Raw genomic sequence first — 21917 nt, forward strand, 5'->3', positions numbered from 1 at the left:
TGTATCTTACTATTTACATCTATCAGTACCATTTTTTGTACAATGTCATTGCTTAAGACATCTTAATATACAATGGTTTAGCGCCTCTTCTTTTTTCAGAATTTCCCTAGATATTCTTGCCTTTTTGTCAGTTGTAGTGATGGAATTGTTTTATAAAATATACACTGAAATATACCTTGTTGAAATATACCTTGTATATCATAACAATGAGACAGGGAAAGATTTATGCCTAAGGTTGGTTTAGATCTGGAACTGAAAATGGTGTGCAGGAGAGAACAAAGTAAGGAAAGAGAATTGAATAAATGTTCCAAACATGAGATACTATTAGAAACCCAAAAGCTCCCTGGATAAAACATGCTCTTGAATGTGGAAAGTTATTTAAGTAGCCAGCTAACTCTGTAAGTCAGCATTTATAACCCCTACTTTTAAAGACCTTGACAAACAGTGCTAAAGTTCTGACCTTAAACTCAAATTCCTTGGGCTCTTAGTACCTGCAAACATGCACCCAACATTCCTTCCCCTAGCATGCACTTCACCAGTCACAAGAAGCCATCATTAATCCATGTCCTGGTAGGAAGCATAACTTATAGAGAAGCTAGTACATTCTGAGAAAGAAGGAAGTAAAAAGAGGCAGCAAACCACTACCCTAACCTGATTGTCCTTTAAATATGTCAAGATCCAGACTTTTCAGTGTCACTTCAGTGATCTCAACATTAGGGATCTTGTGTTTGCTGCTATTCCAGGTAACTATCTCTCTTTCTAGGAAAAGGTTTTCAGGGGTACTCTGAGTGCTTGATTTGCTATAGATTTGTATGTGAGCAACTTAACTGCTTCCACATTTAAAGGATTTCCTTCAAGTGTTACTAGCATCTTATGATTTATTGTATTCATTGGTCAAAGGGACAAAAAAATGTCCATAACATTAGTCTTATTTCTCCTTTAATTAGTTCTATTGCTATTGAAATAATGTGATTGCAAATTTAACCTTTGTTTAACTTTGCTATGCTGTATTTTTTAAATTCAAAATGCTATTGACACAGAAAAAAAATGCTATGGCTGGATTAATTTAAGATGTGTTTACTGTTGCCTGCAACCATACTTGATGCCTGACAGTTTTTCAGTGCTGACTGATGTAGACAGAACCATTTTAGCATTTATTTCAGTTCCTCTGCTCCAGTATCCCTTTCTGACTAACCTGTATCTCTGTATCTGTGTTACTTCAATGCAAGGTATCTGAAACATTTAGATCTAAAGTATATTACAGCTTTGCCTACCTCTTCATAATAACTGGAAGTTTGACAGCTAATGTGTTGGCAGTGAGGTGCTAATAATGTAATACTGTGTACTGTTTCTAGGGTACAGCACACAGAAAAGACATGGAAGTGACTTGAAAGTGAAATGCTGGCTTTATTTGTTTATCTGTTAAGCTGGATCCCAAATGATTTCATCTACTCATAAATAAACTTTCTTTATGGACAAAATGTAAATGTTCATTTTCCTTTTACTTAGTATGCAAATCTATTTGCAGCATTCTAGCAAAAAAGAATGCAACTCATTTTCTGTGCTTATAAATTGTTCATTACCATGCTCTCTAATGGCCAATTCATGGCTCCATCTGCAACTCCACAAATCTCTTTGCCCAGATAAACTTGGTGGAGTAAATACAAGGTGCTGAAGAAGATGCATTTGGGATTAAGTGGGGGAAGACGCATCTCACACAGAATTCCCAAGTCAATCACTTAAATTGTGTAACTTCTTACTTGTACTTTTATTTGCATGTTATAGTCCGGGAAAATAAATACTTCAACTGACCTCATAAACTCAGTGTTTAGAGCTACAGATAATTGCCATTTGAAGACGTTCTCATTGCACAAGGAAGGAGTCCTGGTTCAAAGGGTCAAGCAAGCAAACAAACAATAAAACGTTTAGAAAGAAGCGCCTTTTCCTTGTGATTTAGGGTATGAGATGTTGTAACCTATGACACTCAGCTCAGAAAACTAAGAGCATTATTTTAGAATGCTTATAGAATCGAACATTTCAAACAAAGCAACCGTGATGATTACTTTTTTTCTCTTCTCTGATAAAGAGAAGACTGTAAATATCAACTGTAATGTCATGTGATCTTAAATGGACCTTAGCCTTAGATCAGGTTAAAGCCACCCTTTCATGCTTATATTTAATACCTATTACTGATAGGATTGACTTATGTTTCCACTTATGTACTTGGAACTTGTTTTTTTTTTTTTTTTTTTGAGTGAAAATAATACTTACAAATAATGAACCTCTGTCCTCTAGCTAAAACATGAAAATAAAAAATGTATGGTGAACAAAAACTCTTTAGAGAAAGCAAAATCTACTTATAGAAAAAACAGAAGTTGTCGTAAAATCCATTTATATTGGTATGTGAAAATGGAATCTGGTTCAAAATATATACCTTCTGCCACTGCTGAGCTTAAGAATCCACCCAGAGATTTTTTTCAATTAAAATTCTGTGTACCGACAATAAACTCTGCTACAGAGCTTTTAATTAAAAAAGCAAACGAAATGATATAAACCCACATTGTCTCTAGGCGCTGCTGGTATTAAAGGATTAGACTGATGAGATGTTTGGATTTTATTGTTCTAAACATGTGTTTCAGTTGGTGCTCTCGGACCTACCATGTGAAGAAGATGAAATGTAAGTAAACAGTGAAATACTACATGTTTTTTATTTAGTATTTGAGAAATTCAAAGTATAAAAAAAGGCTCAAGTCATTAGCAAAGGCCAAATTGAATTTCAAATGATCATTATAATTACGTAAGAAGAAAAGTAAATAGTTTGTAAATGCAGATGACTCATTTTTTTGAAAACAGGAAAGGTAATTTTCATTATGATCGGTTTTGTTAAATAAATAAGGGGCCTAGCTGATTTGCAGATGTTTCTGCACACGGAATTTCTCTCCTGCAAGGTTTCAAGGTTACTTTTAAGTTCACAGAAGAATCACAATGTTATGCGTGGGTGCATCCAAACTCAAAAGTCACAGTGACCAAGGGAGGCGATTTTCTGTACAACTCATTTTAAAATGCAAACAAACTAACCAAAATTCTAACCTGTATTGTGTGTATATTTCAAACCACCTGTGATATGAATTATGTGAATAATTTACTTAATTTTTTTCACTTTTTGTGCTATAGACAATGGTTCTCAGAATCCTGTTAAGGAGATGAAGAGGTGTCATTAACAATTCTACTGATAAGTAATAGCTGTAATTCATTGTGACTTAGTGCAAATATCAGAAAAGCACTTCCACCCAACGCTGTCTTCTCCTGGCTGCAGCCCTTACTGTTAGCCAGCTGTTTTCAGTTTTCTTTCTTTTCTTCCTTCCTCCCTCAATCCCTCCCCTTCTCTCTTTCTCTCTTTCTTTTCCTTCCTTCCTTCTTTCTTTCCCTCCCTCCCTCTCTCTCTCTCTTTCTTTCTCTCTCTCTTTCTTCCTTTCTTTCTTTCCTTTCTTTATTTGTTTCTTTCTTTCTCTTTCTTTCTTTCCTTCTTTTCTTTCCTTCTTTCTTTCCTTCTTTCTTTCTTTCTTTCTTTCTTTCTTTCTTTCTTTCTTTCTTTCTTTCTTTCTTTCTTTCTTTCTTTCTTCTTTCTTTCTTTCTTTCTTTCTTTCTTTCTTTCTTTCTTTCTTTCTTTCTTTCTTTCTTTCTTTCTTTTCTTTCACTCTTTCTCTCTTTCTTCTTTTTTTGACAGAGTTTGCTCTTGTTTCCCAGGCTGGAGTATCATCTCAGCTCACTGCAACTTCTACCTCCCAGATTCAAGTGATTCTTTTGCTTCAGCCTCCTGAGTAGCTGGGATTACAGGTGCGCAACACCACGCCTGGCTATTTTTTGTATTTTCAGTAGAAATGGGGTTTCACCATGTTTTCCAGGCTGGTCTTGAACTCCCAAACTCAGGTGATCTGCCTACCTTGGCATCCCAAAGTGCTGGGATTACAGGCGTGAGTCACCACACCTAGCCACTGTTTTCAGTTTTCCTTGTCTGTTACCCTCAAAGTCATGCTCTCTGTATAGCAGGAGGCTATGATTGTATTGTGTAGCGGAAGGCCATGCTAGATGAAATGTTTTCCTACACCCTGGGAGCAGTCACCTGTTTTTGGTGGATCATCTTAGGGTTAATAATCTGCTTATTAAATTTGCGTTGCTCTTTCAGCTTTTGCTTGCCTCTCCATTGTTATTTCTTTGCGTTAGTTTTGGAACTGCTTTTTCACTCCGTCTTATGCTGTTTGTGATGTAACACAGATTTTGTTTGTATGCTTATCTGACTAGATTTCATGCCTGCCCTCATTTTATCTCCTCATCTGCTGCCTTTGACCCAGAATAACAAAATAAAGAAGCTCAGAAATGGAAAGGATCTTAAACATTGAATCTAACTCTAATCAACATGACAGAAAAATATGGTATTAAGAAAGTTTTTATGCTGACTCTAGAGCTACTGAGGCTACGGCTCTCCCTTTTAAATGAAGGAATTGAAACCTAAGAGAAACAGTAAATTGGTGGTAGGACTTCAACTGGTACTTAGGTATGACATTCTTTGGCTACATCATTTTGCACCTAAGTGTCTGTAATGTTTATCATTATTTAATACAACTACTTTTGGGTAAAAACAAAACAAAAAATCCCTCAAATGAAATGCAGATTGGCAGAAAACGAAAAAGAGTGTGGCTGGGAATGTAGGGTGATCGTATAAGGTAAGAAAATGTATTGAAGATGGGAACAACATAGCAAATCTTTTGTTACCACGAGACAGTGCCAGCGGGATGAATCTGTAAGGAAAGTCATGCTGTTTTCTGAGGAAGTAGAAAGCCCCCTCCAGCAAAATCCTTTCTCTAACTATATGTGTACAAGGTATTTCAGTTTAGAATCACTTCTCTGATCTGAGATATTATCTCCTGTTAAAGTACGCTACCCAGCCAAGAGGCGATATTCATTAATTTACCAGCACTGCTGTAAGAGACTAACACGCAAAGTACAGAGTACAGTGAAAAGGACGATGAGGATGGTCGACTTCAAATGTCTTTTAGAAATGAGACACACAAAAGGACGGTAACTGCTCCAAAGTTCACATGCAAAATGGACACAGAAAAGGGGGGCTTGGATTAGAATGCAAGGGAGTATAAACCACGAAGCATGGTTTGCCTAGGTAGAGACCATGTGGAGGAGGCACTGGTTAGCTAGAAACAAAAATGTTTTTATTAATAAACATCTACGATCCAAAAATTCTGCAAAACAATCTGCATATCTTTTCCATTAAAAAAAAAGGTCGATCGGGTAAGGTGGCTCACGCCTGTAATTCCAGCACTTTCAGAAGTTGAGGTGGGCGGATTACTAGATCCGGAGTTTGAGATCAGCATGGCCAACATGGTGAAACCCCATCTCTACTAAAATACAAAAATTAGCTAGGTGCACCTGTAATCCCAGCTACTTAGGAGACTGAGGCAGGAGAATCACTTGAACCCAAGAGGTGGAGGTTGCAGTAAGCTGAGATCATGTCACTGTACTCCAGCCTGGGCAACAGAGCAAAATTCAATCTCAAAAATAAGTAAATAAATAAATAAACAAACTGATCTTTTTTTATTCTCTATTTAAATTTGTTTTCAAAACTAGGGTATCTTTTTCTGATCCAACCCAATTATTTTACTTTTATAACTGTATTTTTAATATGAACAAAGTATTGCTGTGCTTTGTATAAAATTTAAATACTATAAGTAATTCATTTTATAAAATAAAACATGACAGATAAATAGCCAAGGATACTGATGTGCATCAATGTACAAAACCAGATTAATTTATGGAACATAAATGAGACTGTACATATAAAAGATTCTGTAAGTTAATTGCATTGATAGATTTTCTAATGATATACCTCATCTTACGTGGCTCGATAAAGTGAAATAGTTTACTCAAGAGTAGGAAAGTAAATTAAAAGGCAGAGTTTGGATTTGGACCTGGGACTGACACCTGAGTCCCGAATTTCAACCACAAAGCTATATTGTATGTCCAACATTTAATCAATTATACATCTGGTGAAATACCCGAGGGAGTCTTTGTCCATTCATTCTTGGAGATACTAAACAATTTACTACCAATTTCTGGGTGATATGATTTGAGACTCATCCCTCTCTCAGATTACTGTAGCTGAATTACACTTTGGCCTATGTTGAGGAATGACTTTTTAAAAAGAAAAAGCATTCATGAAATTTGTTATTGCATTTATTCTGAGAGTACTATGGAAAACACTGTTCTTGATGGTTGACAGTGTTCTCTTTATGAGGCCTTATAGCTTGAATTTTTCTCTGGTTTCTATGCCAGGAATAGTTGTACATCTGGTGAGTAATGCTGTTCATTTTGTTAATTTTAGAGGATACTGTATAACCAATATTCTCTCTCATTATGTTAGCTACTAGAAAGCTTAAGTCAGAACTGCAGTTCAATTTAGATTTTATATATGGTATTTACTATATTCAGTTTACAAACTGATCTCACTATTGGCCTATTCTGTTTGTCTGATACTCATCAGGCTCTCATTTCTAGTTTTTTTTTTCAATATTTCCTAAAGCATTCAGAATGCAGGATGTTGGATGCACTCAGGCAACACTACACACAGTAACATGAGGTTAGAGCTGGATATTACTGTTCCCAGTTGCACCATTACATAGTGGTAAGAGACATGGACTCTGCAGCCAGGCCATTTTTGTTTAAAACCTACTTCTACCACTTCCAGCTATGTTAACTTGGGCAAGTCACTTAATGTCTCTGTAACTGAGTTTTCTCCGTTGTAAAAGGAGAATTATAATAGTATGACCCTACCATATAGTGGTGTAAGTTTGAGAGTCTGTTATTTCACATGAAGTCATGCAACAGGTTTTAGAAGAGTGCCTGGCCTAGATAATGCAGAGTGATGTAACAGAGAAACCAACGGAGCAATTCTGAGTACTTCTTCCTGAATTTATTAAATTCATAAATGTATAGTTGATATAAGGTCCCCAGATTCTCAGCACCGAGGAGAAGAATAAAAATCTACTCATCTAACCGTTTGTATAGTACAGAAATCATCTCCATGACATCAAAGTAACAAAAGGAAGTTGTTGTTCTGATAAGGACAGAAATTATCTCCTTCAACAACCAATTCCATTCATTCTTATTCCAAATGTCTTTCTTACATGTTATAGTCAGCTTTCATTTCTTCCTGATGATTATATATTTTTTTTCAGCATAATCATTCTAATTTGACCAATCCCTGAGGCATAACTTCATTTTCAAAAATATAACTTTCCTATACTGAACATCTTGGAAGTAATATTTGAGTAATTAGGATACTCTTACTTTTTTAAGAACTCAAAAAGCTTCTGTTTAAAAGTTGAATTTAAGTAAGAAATGGAGATAATAATTAGTGGAGGGGAGCATATGGAGCCAGAAGACACATGCTTCAGTGTAGCTCCCTAACTAGCTAGTGACCTCTTCCTTTCTCCACCTTAAGTCTCAGTGGTACACTGTATAAAATCCTAAGGGTGAAATAAATGATCTCAAAGGTGCCTGCAATTTGGAAATTGCATACTGCATTTCTCCAGCTATTTCCTAGCCATTTTATTGCTTATCAGAAGCTCCACCAGAGGGTGCACCAGCTCAGAAAGAAAAAGTTAAATAAGTCGGTTTGGAAAATTGTTAGCACAGGAAGAAAAAAACGGAACACCTTAAAGATTAGATTTAAAAAACAAAATAAGGTGGTTAATATTTAGAATTGACTTCCACTATAAGTATATGGGCTATTTTAAAATGGAAAAAAAAAAAAAGAGAAGCAGGAGGAGGGAGATGAAATAATCCAAACTCTTGACCATTAGCTCAACTGTCACAATTGAAAAAAAAACCTTGTTCTTTTTTAATTGGGCCAGGACACCAAGAGAATTTTGCCACATCCGCCTCTTAGAAAACCTGTATTTTTAAGGTTTCGATATTTTTAATATGATATTTTAAAGTTTTTTTAACTACAAAGTGATTCACGCACATTAAGTCAAACAATATAAAAATATTAAAAGTATAGAGTTCCTCAAAATGCCATCTTCAGGAGAAGTGAGCACTTTACTAGTCTGGTGTATATTTATGTCTAGTAGTAATTTTGGTGAAATCGTTGTACTTGTGGAAATTAGTATATGCAAAGTAGGATCTATACTGTTTTACTTAACAAGGCTTATTTATAAACATGTCTACATTATTTTTGATGATTGAACAATATTACCTTGCAAGTATGTTCCATTAATTATTTTTCACATCTTTTGTTGATGGTCATTTGTCTTAGGATGCTTTTTAAAGTCACACTTTAGTTGCCTTTTTTTTTCCCCCAGCCATTTGTACCTGTGAATTTTGCTAAACACTCTGGGTGCTCAAAAGAGCAAAGCAAAAACAAACAAAAAACAGAGAAAAGAAAGGAAGGAGGAGATATTTATATGTGGAGGGGATGAAATCACCTGTAGGCTGGATAATTGGCTTTTGTCTTAAATGTTCATGATAAAATGTTTAAACTGACACTTCACATATGTTAAAAGTCATTTCTGATTGGTATGATGATGGGCATGACACACTGCTTCCTCATGGAATCTAGAAGCAATAAATGAACTGACATTTATGCATGTCTTCAAACTGAAATGAACTAAAATATTTTAACAATGGCCGAAGAAGATATGATTAAGTATCCTGTCTTCTCAGAAGCGTATCTGACTGCGAATAACAGGTTTCTACTGTTCAAGCTCAGAATACCTTAAAAGTATATTGAAGTATGAAGAAAGTCCATCAGCAAACTTACATTTAGTGTGCCATGTTAGACTAGTGAGGGGCTCTCTACACCGGCAGAGTTATATCTTCCAAAACTCATTTGTGAACTGTGTTTGTCTGTGATCTTTTAAAACTTGTCTCAGGAATGATTGAGTTGTGGCTAGACACACAAATGATTTGACCACTCTGACTGAAGGAATCAACTTCTAACTCCTTAGCAAATGATAGATATGGCCACATTCATTCATTTTCCTCCTAGCCTAATTTCTTCCCTCACCAATTTTATAACAAGAGTGCAACCAGTTGTCCAATGCCTCCTATTCTCTACCAAGGTATCCTTCCCTGGAAAATCTGAGTTTTAAGTGAATATAGGTCTCTAGATGAACAGTATAATGGTTACCTGCCTGACATCTAACACCAATGATTTGTTGTCCCTGAAGAGTTAGTCGCTGCCTTTTCAATGCATAACAGTATTTGTAACTCTAGAATCAAACCCATTATAGTGCAATTATCTGTTTGCGTATCAGTCTGACAGTTTCACATTTACTTGTGTTCCCAGTGCCTTGAATTGAGTGGGCATATACATTTGCATAATTGTGTTGGGTGCGGGGAGGCATGAGCTGATATTGGAATATGTAGGTATTTTTTTTGGAGAAACAAGTATGATCAATACCAATTTTATTGGGTGAAAGAAATAGGCTTTGACTATCCAGAGTTCCAGGACTAATGCTCTTCCTTTATCACCAGGTGTGTAAATTATAATGATCGACACCCTAATGGCTGGTATATCTGGTAAGAATATCCTCCATTTGTTTTATATGACAGTTGGTGGCATATACAAACCCTGTGTCCTGAATAATTTGAGATGGTACATGAAATCATGCAGCTTAAGGGGTCATGCAAATCAATATAGAAATATCACTTTCAGATTGTTGGCTAGTGTTTACTTAAACACTTGTTGTGACAAAGGGATTCACTATTTTTAAGAATAAGAGTTTATTCTAGACTTGAAAATCTTTAATAGCAAAATAATTGTTCTTTGTCTAGAAATCTCCCTAAATGACCCTCCACTTATATTAGTTCTGGCCTTAAAAGACATTCCAAATAACCAGTACCTCTTCTATGAGATAATCCTTCGGAAATTTTAACCTCTTGCATCTTGACATTTGCATATTCTCAACTTAACATTGTCAGTTCAATCAATTAGCCTGCTAGCTCCTCAAAGGCAGAGACCCAGCAAATAAATTAAGACATTGTCTTTTAGAATAAGCCTCCAGTTCCCAAGGAGAAAATGACTACTACCGCCTGGAAAGATCAATCCTCTCTGAGGCCAAAGAGTAATTTTGCTTCAGTGGAAATGTATGGGTGGTGATAGGAAATTGCTTAAGGAATTCAGTGTCACAGATTGCTTGTGGCCGGTATAGCTGAGTCCTCATCCACTTCCAGGTAGTAATGGAAGCTCTTAACTTCCCCGCATGCTCTACCTCGTCCTTCCCTGGTAACTTTTGGAGTCAGGATCCTGCTGCTGGTTTTCATGGCAACTCTTCTCTGCGGAGCAGTGGTCCTCTGCCTCCAGTGCTGGCTGAGGAGACCCCGAATTGATTCTCACAGGCGCACCATGGCCGTTTTTGCTGTTGGAGACTTGGACTCCATTTATGGTGAGTTGTCTACACACTTTGGACTCCTTTTAGAAACTTAGTGGTTTTGTAGTGAATTTAGAAACTATTCTCCCAAAAGCAGATTTGTGAACTTGGAAAAAAATATGGCTTATTGGAGACAGAAAGGCCTGCATTGAGGAGAGTTTAAGGGAGAAAATTTCAAAAGAAAGACACTCCCAGAAGAAAGAAAACGTGTCTGGGGAACCGACCCACAGTTGGGTATAGGGACAGCAACTAAATATTTTGTGTTCAGCAAGCAGAAGAGAAGAGAAGGGCTGGACAGTCCGGGTGAATGGTAGGGTTGACGGTACTGAAAAGCACCTCTGAGCTTTTATTACCAACCTATCTTAACTTGTATTTGTAATTTCATTTATTGAGCTTCCTATGCTTTACTGAACTCATCTGAAGTAACATTGAACAAAACTTTCCGGATTGTCTGCGGTCAGTGCAGAATCTGAAATTCCATGGAATGGTCAGGAAAAGGTCAATTTTCATGCCCTTTGATCTCAGCATCCCGATCCTGTCAGCGCCCAACCCCTCTCCGAAAACCACGCCCTTTCCTTCATTTTCCAGTTTGCATAACGAAATAAAGAATGAGGAAATTAAGGGCTTAGAGTTATTTGTAGCTGCCAGCCTCAGCTGTGAGTAGAAAAAACCCAGCAACGTACTGATTTCTGGGAGGTCATAATTGATAGGTGTTGTTGTCCCAACCAGGGACTGTTGTGAGACTTTATTCTAAGGGACTGCATTCCACACTACGCTTACTTCAAGAGTACTTAACAGAGATAATAACTAAAGCCATCTTTCAGAAACTTGAGCCACCATGAAATTTTCAATAGATGGAGCAAGGTGTGCCTTGAGAAAAGCTAACAGCTAGATGAAAAGTGGGGTAAAAATAAACAAAAATGTGCTAACATCAAACTCAGTTTTCTAACATGATGATTGTATTCACTTCCACCTTTTTTCTCTTTCAGAAGTTGTTACTTAACAGAGGCAACACATTACCAGTTTGGGAAATGGTTATTTTAGAAAGGATAATTGAAGTCTCCAATAACAATAAGTTCTTTCTCTTAAAATCAAAAGCCCTTTCCTAGGGGCATAGAGGGAAATAGGGTTATTGATCTTTTAACAAAATACATTAGTCAAAGGAGTCAACTGGTAACATTGGACTATTTTTCTTTATTTACCTAGAGGTATTTAATAAGTAAATGCAATTATGCTTTTTAATCTGAACTTAAGTTTCTAAAAAGAAAAACGCAGCCTGGTATTTTTAGCTCTACTCTCACTTTGAGAAAGAATTTTTATCTTGAATCTTAAAAGAATTTACTTTTATATTTTAAGTATATTATTAAGCTAGTCAGTTTTCCTGTTATAATTTTTAAAGCAGTTTATGTGCCATGGTTATATACTTCTTTGTCTAGTGTTTTTATATTTCTTACATTGTAGTTTCCATATGTGCTCCTGAACTTGCCTAAATAGTAATCAATATGAGAGAAGGTGTCACGGCTGATGTACTTTCTGCTTTAGCAATCTGCATGTGATAGCACTGAGTGATGGGCAATAGACTCACGTTCTCTTTAGTACTCTGAAATCATTCAGAACAGGAAAAAAAAATCCTTGGGTATAAATGGCATTTAAAAAAATATGGTCACAATTTGTTTTAGGTTTGTCAAAAGCTAAGCAGTAATTTGAAAATTTTCAGATATTATCTCTAATTCCTACGTGTCAACTTGGAAAAGTGGCTATTATTTATCTCAGAGGATGTTATTTACTTCTCTCACTCTCAACGATAAACATACATGCGTAGATGTTTACTGTAAGTCAAGAAATCGAGTTTAAACTGTCCAGAATTGGCGATAGAGAACCAGTGAAAATATGGGTTGGTCACTCACAGCCCAGCCCAGCCCTAGAGAGTAAGAGGTGCTCACTGTTTGAACACCTAGACGTTTCCTTAGAGCAGCTCTTCAGTGGTAGGGCTTGTGCTCCAGGATCTTCATGCCCATCCTCACTCTATCCTTTGCTCTCAATTCCACTGATTTAACTTCCAGATCTTATTTTGCTCAAGAAACATTTAAACTCTTCCATCCTTGCTTGCATTGCTAATCTCTCCACTGTTGATTCCCGTTAGTTGCTCCATCCTATTCATCTTTTTTTGTGCCTACACTGAATTGAGCATTAGCTTGTTGCACCTATTGCCCATCTTCCATCATGTCCCGGGGATGCTCAGGAGGGCAGGACAAGCAGGGAACAGCTATTCAGACAGTCTTTGATGTGGATGTGGTGTCCAGAGCTATGCTTTTTGGCAATCCTGTTTCCCCTCTCCAAAACAAAGCACGAAAGAATAATTTAGGAAGAGGTGATCTCCCATCTCTAGTGACTTCTTACCTAGTGATTTCTGGAAATAAATTTCAGACAGTCAATATTTCAAGACAGTCTGAAACCTGGACCCATGCTAAACTTACATTCCCCACTAGGTCCTCATTATACTTTCACTTCTCCATAGAAATGATGCTTCCTACCTAATATTTCTATAAAAAGAAGCTGCTCTCCTAAAGAAATTAGAGAACTGCTTACTTTTATGGCTACAGAAGGAGGTGAAGGTCAAAACCACAGCATCTACCTCCACAGCTCCCACAGAGTATGTGCTCACAGCTAAGGATTGAATCCAGCTGTCGCAGGATTCATATGCCCATGTCAAGGTTACCAGGCTGTGCTTCTGAATTTCCCTCACAGTCCCTGTTCAGAAGAGAAAGAGAAAAATTAGAAACCTCCGGAATGACACTGGCGACATGTTAGAATATAAAATAAAGTTTCTGGACTCCCTACCATCTCTTGAGTACAAAGGAGAAGATAGGATACTCCCCCCTGAATACAGAATGTGGGAAATGGGTCATTTGAAACACTTTAATGGAAAGACTAGATTTGAGATATTAACCTTGGGTTCCTCCCAGAACTTAATTTTTAATCTGTTTTCCAAAGCTTACTTTACTTAATTATCACCATTTATTGAATATATTAATTGAAATAGCACTGCTCTTCTGACCTGTGGGGCAGAGGTTTGACTCTTCGGATCTTCTGGAAGCAGCCCTCAACTGAGAAGAACTAAGAGGAAACTTCTGACTGAGAAACTGAGGTGGACAAATTATACTATTGTTAAAATATATAAAATAGAAAATTTCTTTCAATCGGAACTACTGACACTATTACACAGTGCAGGTTGCCAGTTATTCTGATTAGAAATACTAAACAGAGGCTGGGCATGGTGGCTCAAGCCTGTAATCCCAGCACTTTGGGAGGCCAAGGAGGGCGGATCACGAGGTCAAAAGATCGAGACCATCCTGGCCAGCATGGTCAAACCCCGTCTGTACTAAAAGCACAAAAAATTAGCCGGGCCTGGTGGCACGTGCCTGTAGTCCCAGCTACTCAGGAGGCTGAGGCGGAAGAATGCTTGAACCCGGGAGGCAGAGGTTGCAGTGAGCCAAGATTGCGCCACTGCACTCCAGCCTGGCAACAGAGCAAGACTACATCTCAAAAAAAAAAAAAAAAAAAAAAAGAGAGAGAAAAGAAATACTAAACAGAAAAAAAAAACCAAACACTTGGCTTGGATCCTTATAAAAGGTTTAAGGAAGTTGTTCCCAGCACCTTCCCAATGTCTGATGAGATTTCCTATCTAGGAGAGGTCCTTAGAGCTCAGTCAAACACCACAGACCCCATTAGCATTTCCTGAGCCAATGTTCCTCTCTTTTCACAGTACTCTGCTGATTCAGTCTTTAGATAACTGGTCTTCCTTCCACTTCATAGGATCTGTGCCCCTGAATTGTGGATCCTAGACTCAGGGGCTTCTCAGAGTTTGTTGGATTCAGTAGAAGAGATCCTGGCACTTACACGCCCAGTGATCACTCTCTATGTGCATCATATATTAGGAAGCTCTTTATCCTTCAGAAACGGAAAAACGTTCCCTCTGATGCCCCCCTATCATGGGCTGAGTTGTGTCCCACCTAATTTCATATGTTCAAATTCTAACTCCAGTATCTCAGATTATGACTATATTTGAAGATATGGTCTATAACAAGACAAAGACAATGAAATTAAAATGAAGTAATTGAAATGAACCTTAATTCAATATGACCATCATTCTTATCAGAAGATATTAGCACACAGACAGTCAGGCACAAAGTAAAGACCATGTCGAAGCACAAGGAGAAGGTGGCCATCTGTAGTCCAAGGAGAGAAGCCTCAGAAGAAATCTACCCTGCTGACACCTTGATCATGGATGTCTAGTCTCCAAAATCGTGAGAAAATAAATTTCTGTTATTTAAGTGATCCAGTCTGTGGTACTTTGTTATGACAACTCTGGTAAACTAATTACAACTCTCTCTTGGAGAGTGAGGAGGAAGAAGAGGTATTGTCAGAGAAAGAAGACGAGAAGAAGATCAGAAGTCAAAAAGGCAGAAAAGGAGAAGATGTGGAGCAAGAGAAAGAGGAAGAAGAAAAGAAACAGTGTAAAATCAGAGACATTTTAAGGACTAAAATTTAACCTACTTACCTTAATCAAACTCTAAATTCTTTTTTTTTGTCTCAGGCCCACTTCCTCTTCCTGCTGTCAGCTCCAGAATCTCCTCATCTCCCTTATTCCCTTACTATGCTGCCCTGAACTTCACTCATTTCTGGATCCAGTTCTCCTTCACCATCTTTGCTACAACCCAGAAAGTGTTCACTCAATGCCCTGACATCTTTTCAAATGGCATCATTCATGCTATAGTTTCTGAGACCTTCTTATTTCCTTACCTGAACCATAAAAGATAAATAATTCTAGTATTATGTGGGTATGTTTTGTTCAGCACCTGTGTTGGGGTAATTTTTTTTTTTCATTTGTTTCAATGTTTTCTTATCTCGGTGTATTAGTCTATTTTCATGCTGCTGATAAAGACATACCCAAGACTGGGCAATTTACAAAAGAAAGAGGTTTAATGGACTTACAGTTCCACATGGCTGGGAAAGCCTCACAATCATGGTGGAAGGCAAAGAGGAGTAAGTCATGTCTTGGATGGCAGCAGGCAAAGAGAGCGTAAGGAAGACACAAAAGCAGAACTCCCTAATAAAACCATCAGATCTCATGAGACTTATTCACTACCACAAGAATAGTGTTGGGCGAAACCACCCTGTGATTCAATTATCTCCAACCAGGTCCCTCCCACAACATGTGGGAATTGTGGGAGTACAATTCGAGATGAGATTTGGGTGGGGACACAGCCAAACCATATCCCTCAGTATCTTACCTAATTAATGTCTCCTAAGTGATAAGACAACTGAAAACACAGAATATTTCCTGTATTAATCCATTCTTACATTACTATAAAGAAATACCTGAGACTGGGTAATTTATATTTTAAAAAGAGGCTTAAATTGGCTCCTGGTTCTCCAGGCTGTATGGGAAGTACTGTGCTGTCATCTGTTTGGCTTCTGGGGAAGCCTCAGGAAACTTACAATCATGACCAAAGGCAAAGAGGGAGCAAGCACTTTACATGGCTGGGCCAGGAGGAAGACAGAGGGAGAGGGAGGTGCTACACATTTTTAAACAACCAAATCTCATGGGAACTCACTATCACAAGAACAGCCCCAAGGGCATGGTGCTAAATCATTCATGATAAACCACTCCCATGATCCAGTCAACTCTCACCAGGCCCCACCTCCAACACTGGGGATTACAATTCAACATTCCATTTGGGCAGGGACACAGATCCAAACCATATTAACCTGCAGCCAGATTCTCCCCCCTTCTCAAATGTGGAAATGGGAAGTGAAAACACACATTGAGGCACAGACAGTGAGTTAAAAGGAATGTATGCAAATTTTTAGTAAAGGTTGAGAAAGAAGGTAAAAATCATTAAAATCCTCACATGACCAGCTGCATCCCAAATCTCTATTGTTTGTGATCATTTCTCAGCAGTTCATAAATCCAAGGACTACAAGTATGACAGGGTAAAACAGATAGTAAAAATAGTTTTTTAAAAAAGATAAGGATTTTGGTTTTGTTGATTGTTTTTTAAATTTGTATTTTAAAAATAGGCAATGTCAAAGCGATTTCAGAGTTTATTAAAAATGAAAGGTTTTTGTTTTAATTTACTAAAAATAAGAATGACAATAGGTTTTATTAAAAATAAAGTTGTGATGCTGAATAAAAGCCCGTCTTAATGAGGAAGAAAGACATTTAAAGATAATTAATGGAAAATGTTTGGAGTTTTGGAGGTGAGAAAAGGACAAATAGAGCTTGAGGCAGAAAAACAATTGACTTTACATTAGAAAACAGAGAATTTGAGACCACAGGAGAGGGACCTCCATAATTGTTTGTCCATGTTTTTAATAAAACATAATCAATTACATAACATTTAAATAAGAGCCCCTTTGCCTTTATGCCATGAGGTCTGTGGACTGGAGCTGGGTTTTCTCAAGCTTGACAAAGCCTCCTAATGAGGTCCCCTGCCTTTCCTAACATGATCACAAGATGAAGGACCAGAGGACACCCCTCCTAGGGATACTCATCTTGGCTTAGCTTCATATTGGGGCTGATCACTCAATAATGCTGCCCTTCAACTATACAATCTCCTTGGCCCCATTTCTTCTGCAATTTTAGGGATAATCTTCCCTCTTTCTTATTTCAGGGAAAATAGAAACACCAGCATTGCAGCAGTGTTTATATATGAGTGCTCTGAGCTGGGGAGAAAAACAAGAGCTGCAGAGAGGTGAACAAGAAGCAGGGTCTTACAGGCTCTGTTCTCTTCTCCCTCCAAGTCTTCCAGGACTCTTTTATTTTATGACTTTTTTAGAAATGCCATTTCCCTCTGTTTCATGTTCTATGTGTAAATATTCTGTTACTTATTTTCGGTAATAAAATAGGAAGCATTTCATTCACAGATTTTCATGGAAAGACATAATAATAGTAATGGCTCACATTCATTGAGCATTTCCCAGGAGCCATGCCCTGTGCTAACACTTGCCGTCCCTAATCTCATTTATTCTTTCTTACCACTCTATGAAAGTTCACTATCATTCTGACCACTCTACAAATGAGGGAACAAAGGCACTTAGAGATTAAGCAACATAGTAAGTAGATGGTAAAACTGTGACTCAAATTCAGTCCTTCTGGCCACTCCCATAGAAGAAAAAGGATTGAGGCAAAGGAAAGAGAAGAAATAGGCAGACAGAACATGTAGAAAGAGGTGAAGTCTATTTGAGTGATTCTTAAAAACATAGGAAATCTCAACTCTGGCTATAAAAACTAAGCAGTAAGTTTATTGGTTATACAAGATTAAACAATAAATTTGAACATCTTAGACAGCAATTCTGCAAAATCTACAAAATTTTTGCTGACATTTTATATTCAGCTCTCTTAGTTTCTGAATTTGTCAAAAGATAAAAATGCCTCGTCTCCCTAGCACCCGATCACTTGATATTATATGTAAACATGCTTTGAAAAAAATTGAAAACTGATAGAACATATATTTGGTTTTCAAAACTTCCTAAGCATATTGGCTTAGTTATGTTTTCCAAATGCCTTGTGGCTTTAATAACAAGTTTAAGATCAACAGAAAATTTGTAGTAAGAAGATAATGAACGTTTTCTAAGAAAGCAACTTTGAAGATTCTATCACTAGGAACACAATATTGACAGTGGCAATAGCAGAAATAAATTGGAGCTAGTACAAATAATAGTTGTGTCAAGTCAGTTTGGTTGAACATGTCTAAGCAGAAAGATAGTTAAGTTACTTTGACTTTGTACTAAATTCACTAGAAGCAGTTCACCAAGAAAATAGCCATCATTCAGTACAAATATTCACAATGGAGGAAATTACTGGGGTAAGTACAGTTTACCTGTGTTAACTCTGATTGATCAAGTCCCACAGACTTATCTGACATCGACCCAAATTTACAAACTGCAAAGGGCTCTGACTCCATGATACTTTTCACTTAATAACTTCTATATTATAATTAATAATGATCATGTTTAAATCATTATTTAACCTTGAAAAGAGGATAGACTGAAAAATAATATTGTAAATGAAAGAAGATGCATGTATGTTCCTAGAGTTGGTACAGTCTTTACATATTGTCATAATAATAGTAAACCCTGATGCATGACTACTGTGTGCCTGGTCTTGTTTCAAGTACATTATGCTCATTAGGCTTTGCTTTTATAGAGGTAGATACTAGTATTATACCTTAATTGTCCAAGAGAAAATCGAGGTAAAGAAATATTATGTAAGAGTCTAAAAATAGACTAGTTAAATAGTTAATGCTAAGAAAAATGCTAAACCATAGGTGAGACATATATTCTAAATATGACCCCACCCTTTACATATTTGAATTATTAGTCTTTGCTCTGTACCAGTGAAACAAGAAATAAGACAAACACAAATGTATGAAAATTCGTTATTGTAAATTATATTATTCACTTCAAAGCAATCATTTTGAGTCACCTCCATATGGATGGTAGGGAAGCAGTTAATGTCTAATATGCAACTGCTCTTTGAATTCTTTTGATCATTGTGGCATGTTCTTTGTAATATTCCTAATGGCATCCAATCTTACTCCTTTAAGAAAGATCAGCAAACTTTTTCAATGAACAGCCAGATAGAAAATATTTTTGGCTTTGCAAAACATAGTCTATGTGGGGACTATTCACCTCTGCCATGGTAGTGCACAGCAGCCATAGACAACATGTAAATGTATGGATATGATTGTGTTTCATAAATTCAGTATACAAAATCATCCAGAGGTCAGATTTAGTTCAAGGGACTTGTTTCTTTTTAAAGATGAATTTTTGTTGGCTGCTATGGTTTTGGCAAAAAACAGTCAATATCATTTAAAGGTAGGTAAAGATCCAGGTGAATATATGTATTCTTTACATATAAGCATGTGTGTGTGTGTGTGTGTGTGTGTGTGTGTGTGTGTGTGACCATCTTTCTATATATAGCCATATATTAATATAAAGATGGTTATAAAATACCGCTATTTTGGGGGTCCTGTCCCAAACACAGTCTTTCAAGGAAATACTAACAGTCAATTTCCAAAAGAGCCATTAAAATAAGTGCATAGTCTTTCAAGGTTACCAGTTAGTGGAAGAAAAGGCCAGTTTGTAATATTTAATGGTCTGTATGATGCATAATCTAGAAGTCAAGAACTTTGATTTCAAAGTATTTTAAAAAAACTATTTTAAAATGTATTCTCTGTATTGTGTGTGTATACTTTAAATGCACACTTTTCATCACTGAACTTAAAATTTTTACTACTTACTAGAGATAATTATTAATTTGTATTGAAATTTGCAAGCATAAATGTAAACTAATAAAATTTCGAAAGTGATATTTTAATGTTTATAATGCAACGTATATCTCCCATGATGGGAGCATTAGCTGAAATGCCATTAGTGTTTAGAGGACTCCTGTCTTGCGATCTACAAGAGATGATATTCCTTCTAGTTTCAGCTCCTACGTTGTAAATACTGCTTGATGGGTTAGATAATGATGATATCATCAGTTCATGCAACCAATTCTTTTTGTTTGTTATGTGACTAAACTTTCACTGCAAAGAGCAAGATGGTTGTAAATTTTTTCTCATGGATACAAATAATTTTCTGTTGCTTCAGTGATCCAAGAAATGCCAGATTTTTTCAGGCAGTTCATGTACTTATGTTCTATGCTCACTAGAAAGATTACAAGTCTTCATCTTTCTCTTTCCAGGGACAGAAGCAGCTGTGAGTCCAACTGTTGGAATTCACCTTCAGGCTCAAACCCCTGACCTGTATCCTGTTCCATATGAAGAAATTTTAGGCTCCCCACCTCCATATGAAGATATTATAAAAACAAGCTGATCTGAGGTCTGGATTATCAATTTAAAGTATTAAAGACATCTGTAATTCCAAAACATCAAATTAAGGAATAGTTACTTCAGTTGGTGGAAATGTCCAGAAATCTATTCAGATAGTCTGAGGAAGGACAAATAGACAAAAATTAAAAAATGGATGTCTGGAAACATTTTGGTCACGGAGATGTCTAAATAGTAAATTAGTGGATTCTTGATGTGTCACTGCTGTGTCATACTTTTATGCTACACCACTGAATTAATGCTTTCCACTAGAACCTAAATAAACAATAATTAGGTGATGGAAGTTGTCTCTGTTACATTTGGGACTCCACTGCAGTATACGTCGCACCATTTTCTGCTTTAAACTTTTTCCTAGTGTGGAGTCCATAAAAATGATTGTAATTTAACAGTAGCCCAAGCAGAGAATCCAACATGTCCAGAACCAGAACCAGAAAGGTAATATTTGAATTATGGTGAGTGAGGGAAGAGAGTTGGTAAAAGTTTGGAGTTGAAGGGTATAGGATAAATGAAGAGGAAAAGAAAAGATTACAAGTCTCAGTCTAAGAGACTTTATGCCTCAACCTTGGGAGGAAGAAATTGTAGATAGAAGGTAAAGGAGATTGCTGAAGACATGGACCATAAGTAATGCCAATGGGGTGAGGACCTGGACTCCATAGCCACAGCCTTTCTCTGGAGCTTCAAGGGTTGGCATTTACTGGAGCACTATGCTAAGAACCTTTGGCATAGATATCAGTGTTCTCATGAGGACTGCAGACATCTTCAAGTGGCATTTTGGAAGTGGCCATCAGTAGAGGGACAGAAAAAAACATCTATTGTAGATGCTATATGAGCTTTAGCTCACAAACTTGTTGGAAAAAAACAATAAACATCAACAGATATCTAAAATTTAGCTTCACCAAACTTATTTCCTAATGTTCTTTTTCCAAATCTGTCTATCCAAACCTTCCTCATCTCAGTTAAGTGCAACTGTTGCTCAGGCAAAAAAATACTTGGAGCCGTAGAAGCTAAAGTAATCCTTTTAAATAAACTATTTTTAGACCAGTTTTAGGTCCACAGGAATACTAAGCAGACGGTACAGAAATTTCTCATATACTCTGCCTTGACACTTACATAACCTCCCCTCTTACCAACATTTCTCATCAGAGTGGCACCCTTACAAGAAGTGTTGATGAACCTATACTGACATAATTATCATCCAAAGCCCATAGTTTATATTATGATTTACTCTTGGTGTTGTACATTCTGTAGGTCTGACAAATTTAGAATGACATGTACCTACCATGATAGTGTCACACAGAGTAATTTCACTGCCCCTCAAAGTCCTCAGTGCTCTGCCAATCTATCCATTCTTCCCTCCCCTCTAAATCCAAAAAAAACACTTATCTGTTTTCTCCATGGCTTTGCTTTTTTAGACTGCCATATACTTGGAATCACAGAGTAGGTAGCCTTTTCAGGTTAGCTTCTTTAACTTAGTAATATGTACATAAGTTTCCTCTACATCTTTTCATGGCTTGATAGCTTATTTCTTTCAGGGCTAAATAAAATGCATTGTCTGGTATACCAAAGTTTATTT

The 21917-nt window shown here is 36.9% G+C and overlaps 1 protein-coding gene across 3 annotated transcripts; it reads left to right on the forward strand.

Annotated features, from left to right (window-relative positions):
• The first annotated feature begins 539 nt into the window (after positions 1-539).
• TMEM207 (transmembrane protein 207) lies at positions 540-21216 on the forward strand. 3 transcript variants are annotated; one of them, XM_032298258.1, is made up of 5 exons: positions 540-743; positions 2640-2677; positions 9550-9594; positions 10318-10460; positions 20200-21216. In XM_032298258.1, the coding sequence occupies exons 1-5, from the start codon at positions 669-671 to the stop codon at positions 20328-20330; spliced, it is 432 nt and encodes a 143-aa protein (XP_032154149.1). In that variant the 5' UTR covers positions 540-668; the 3' UTR covers positions 20331-21216. The 3 variants fall into 3 exon arrangements, with proteins under 3 accessions (XP_032154149.1, XP_032154148.1, XP_032154150.1); XM_032298257.1 differs by lacking the exon at positions 20200-21216 and adding an exon at positions 15043-15309; XM_032298259.1 differs by lacking the exon at positions 20200-21216 and adding an exon at positions 15043-15309 and having other exon boundaries at positions 712-743; positions 10314-10460.
• Positions 21217-21917: the final 701 nt, after the last annotated feature.

This window comes from Sapajus apella, unplaced genomic scaffold (genome assembly GCF_009761245.1).
Source record: "Sapajus apella isolate SASKATOON/1434 unplaced genomic scaffold, GSC_monkey_1.0 scaffold38, whole genome shotgun sequence".
Classification (NCBI taxonomy): domain Eukaryota; kingdom Metazoa; phylum Chordata; class Mammalia; order Primates; family Cebidae; genus Sapajus; species Sapajus apella.

Bases quoted from the DNA above. Each gene is read 5' to 3' on its own strand.
- TMEM207 (XM_032298257.1), top strand. From the start codon at position 669: ATGTCAAGATCCAGACTTTTCAGTGTCACTTCAGTGATCTCAACATTA. The intron at 744-2,639 runs GTAACTATCTCT...CATGTGTTTCAG, and splicing joins TGTGTTTGCTGCTATTCCAG to TTGGTGCTCTCGGACCTACC. The intron at 9,595-10,317 runs GTAAGAATATCC...TTTTGGAGTCAG, and splicing joins CCTAATGGCTGGTATATCTG to GATCCTGCTGCTGGTTTTCA.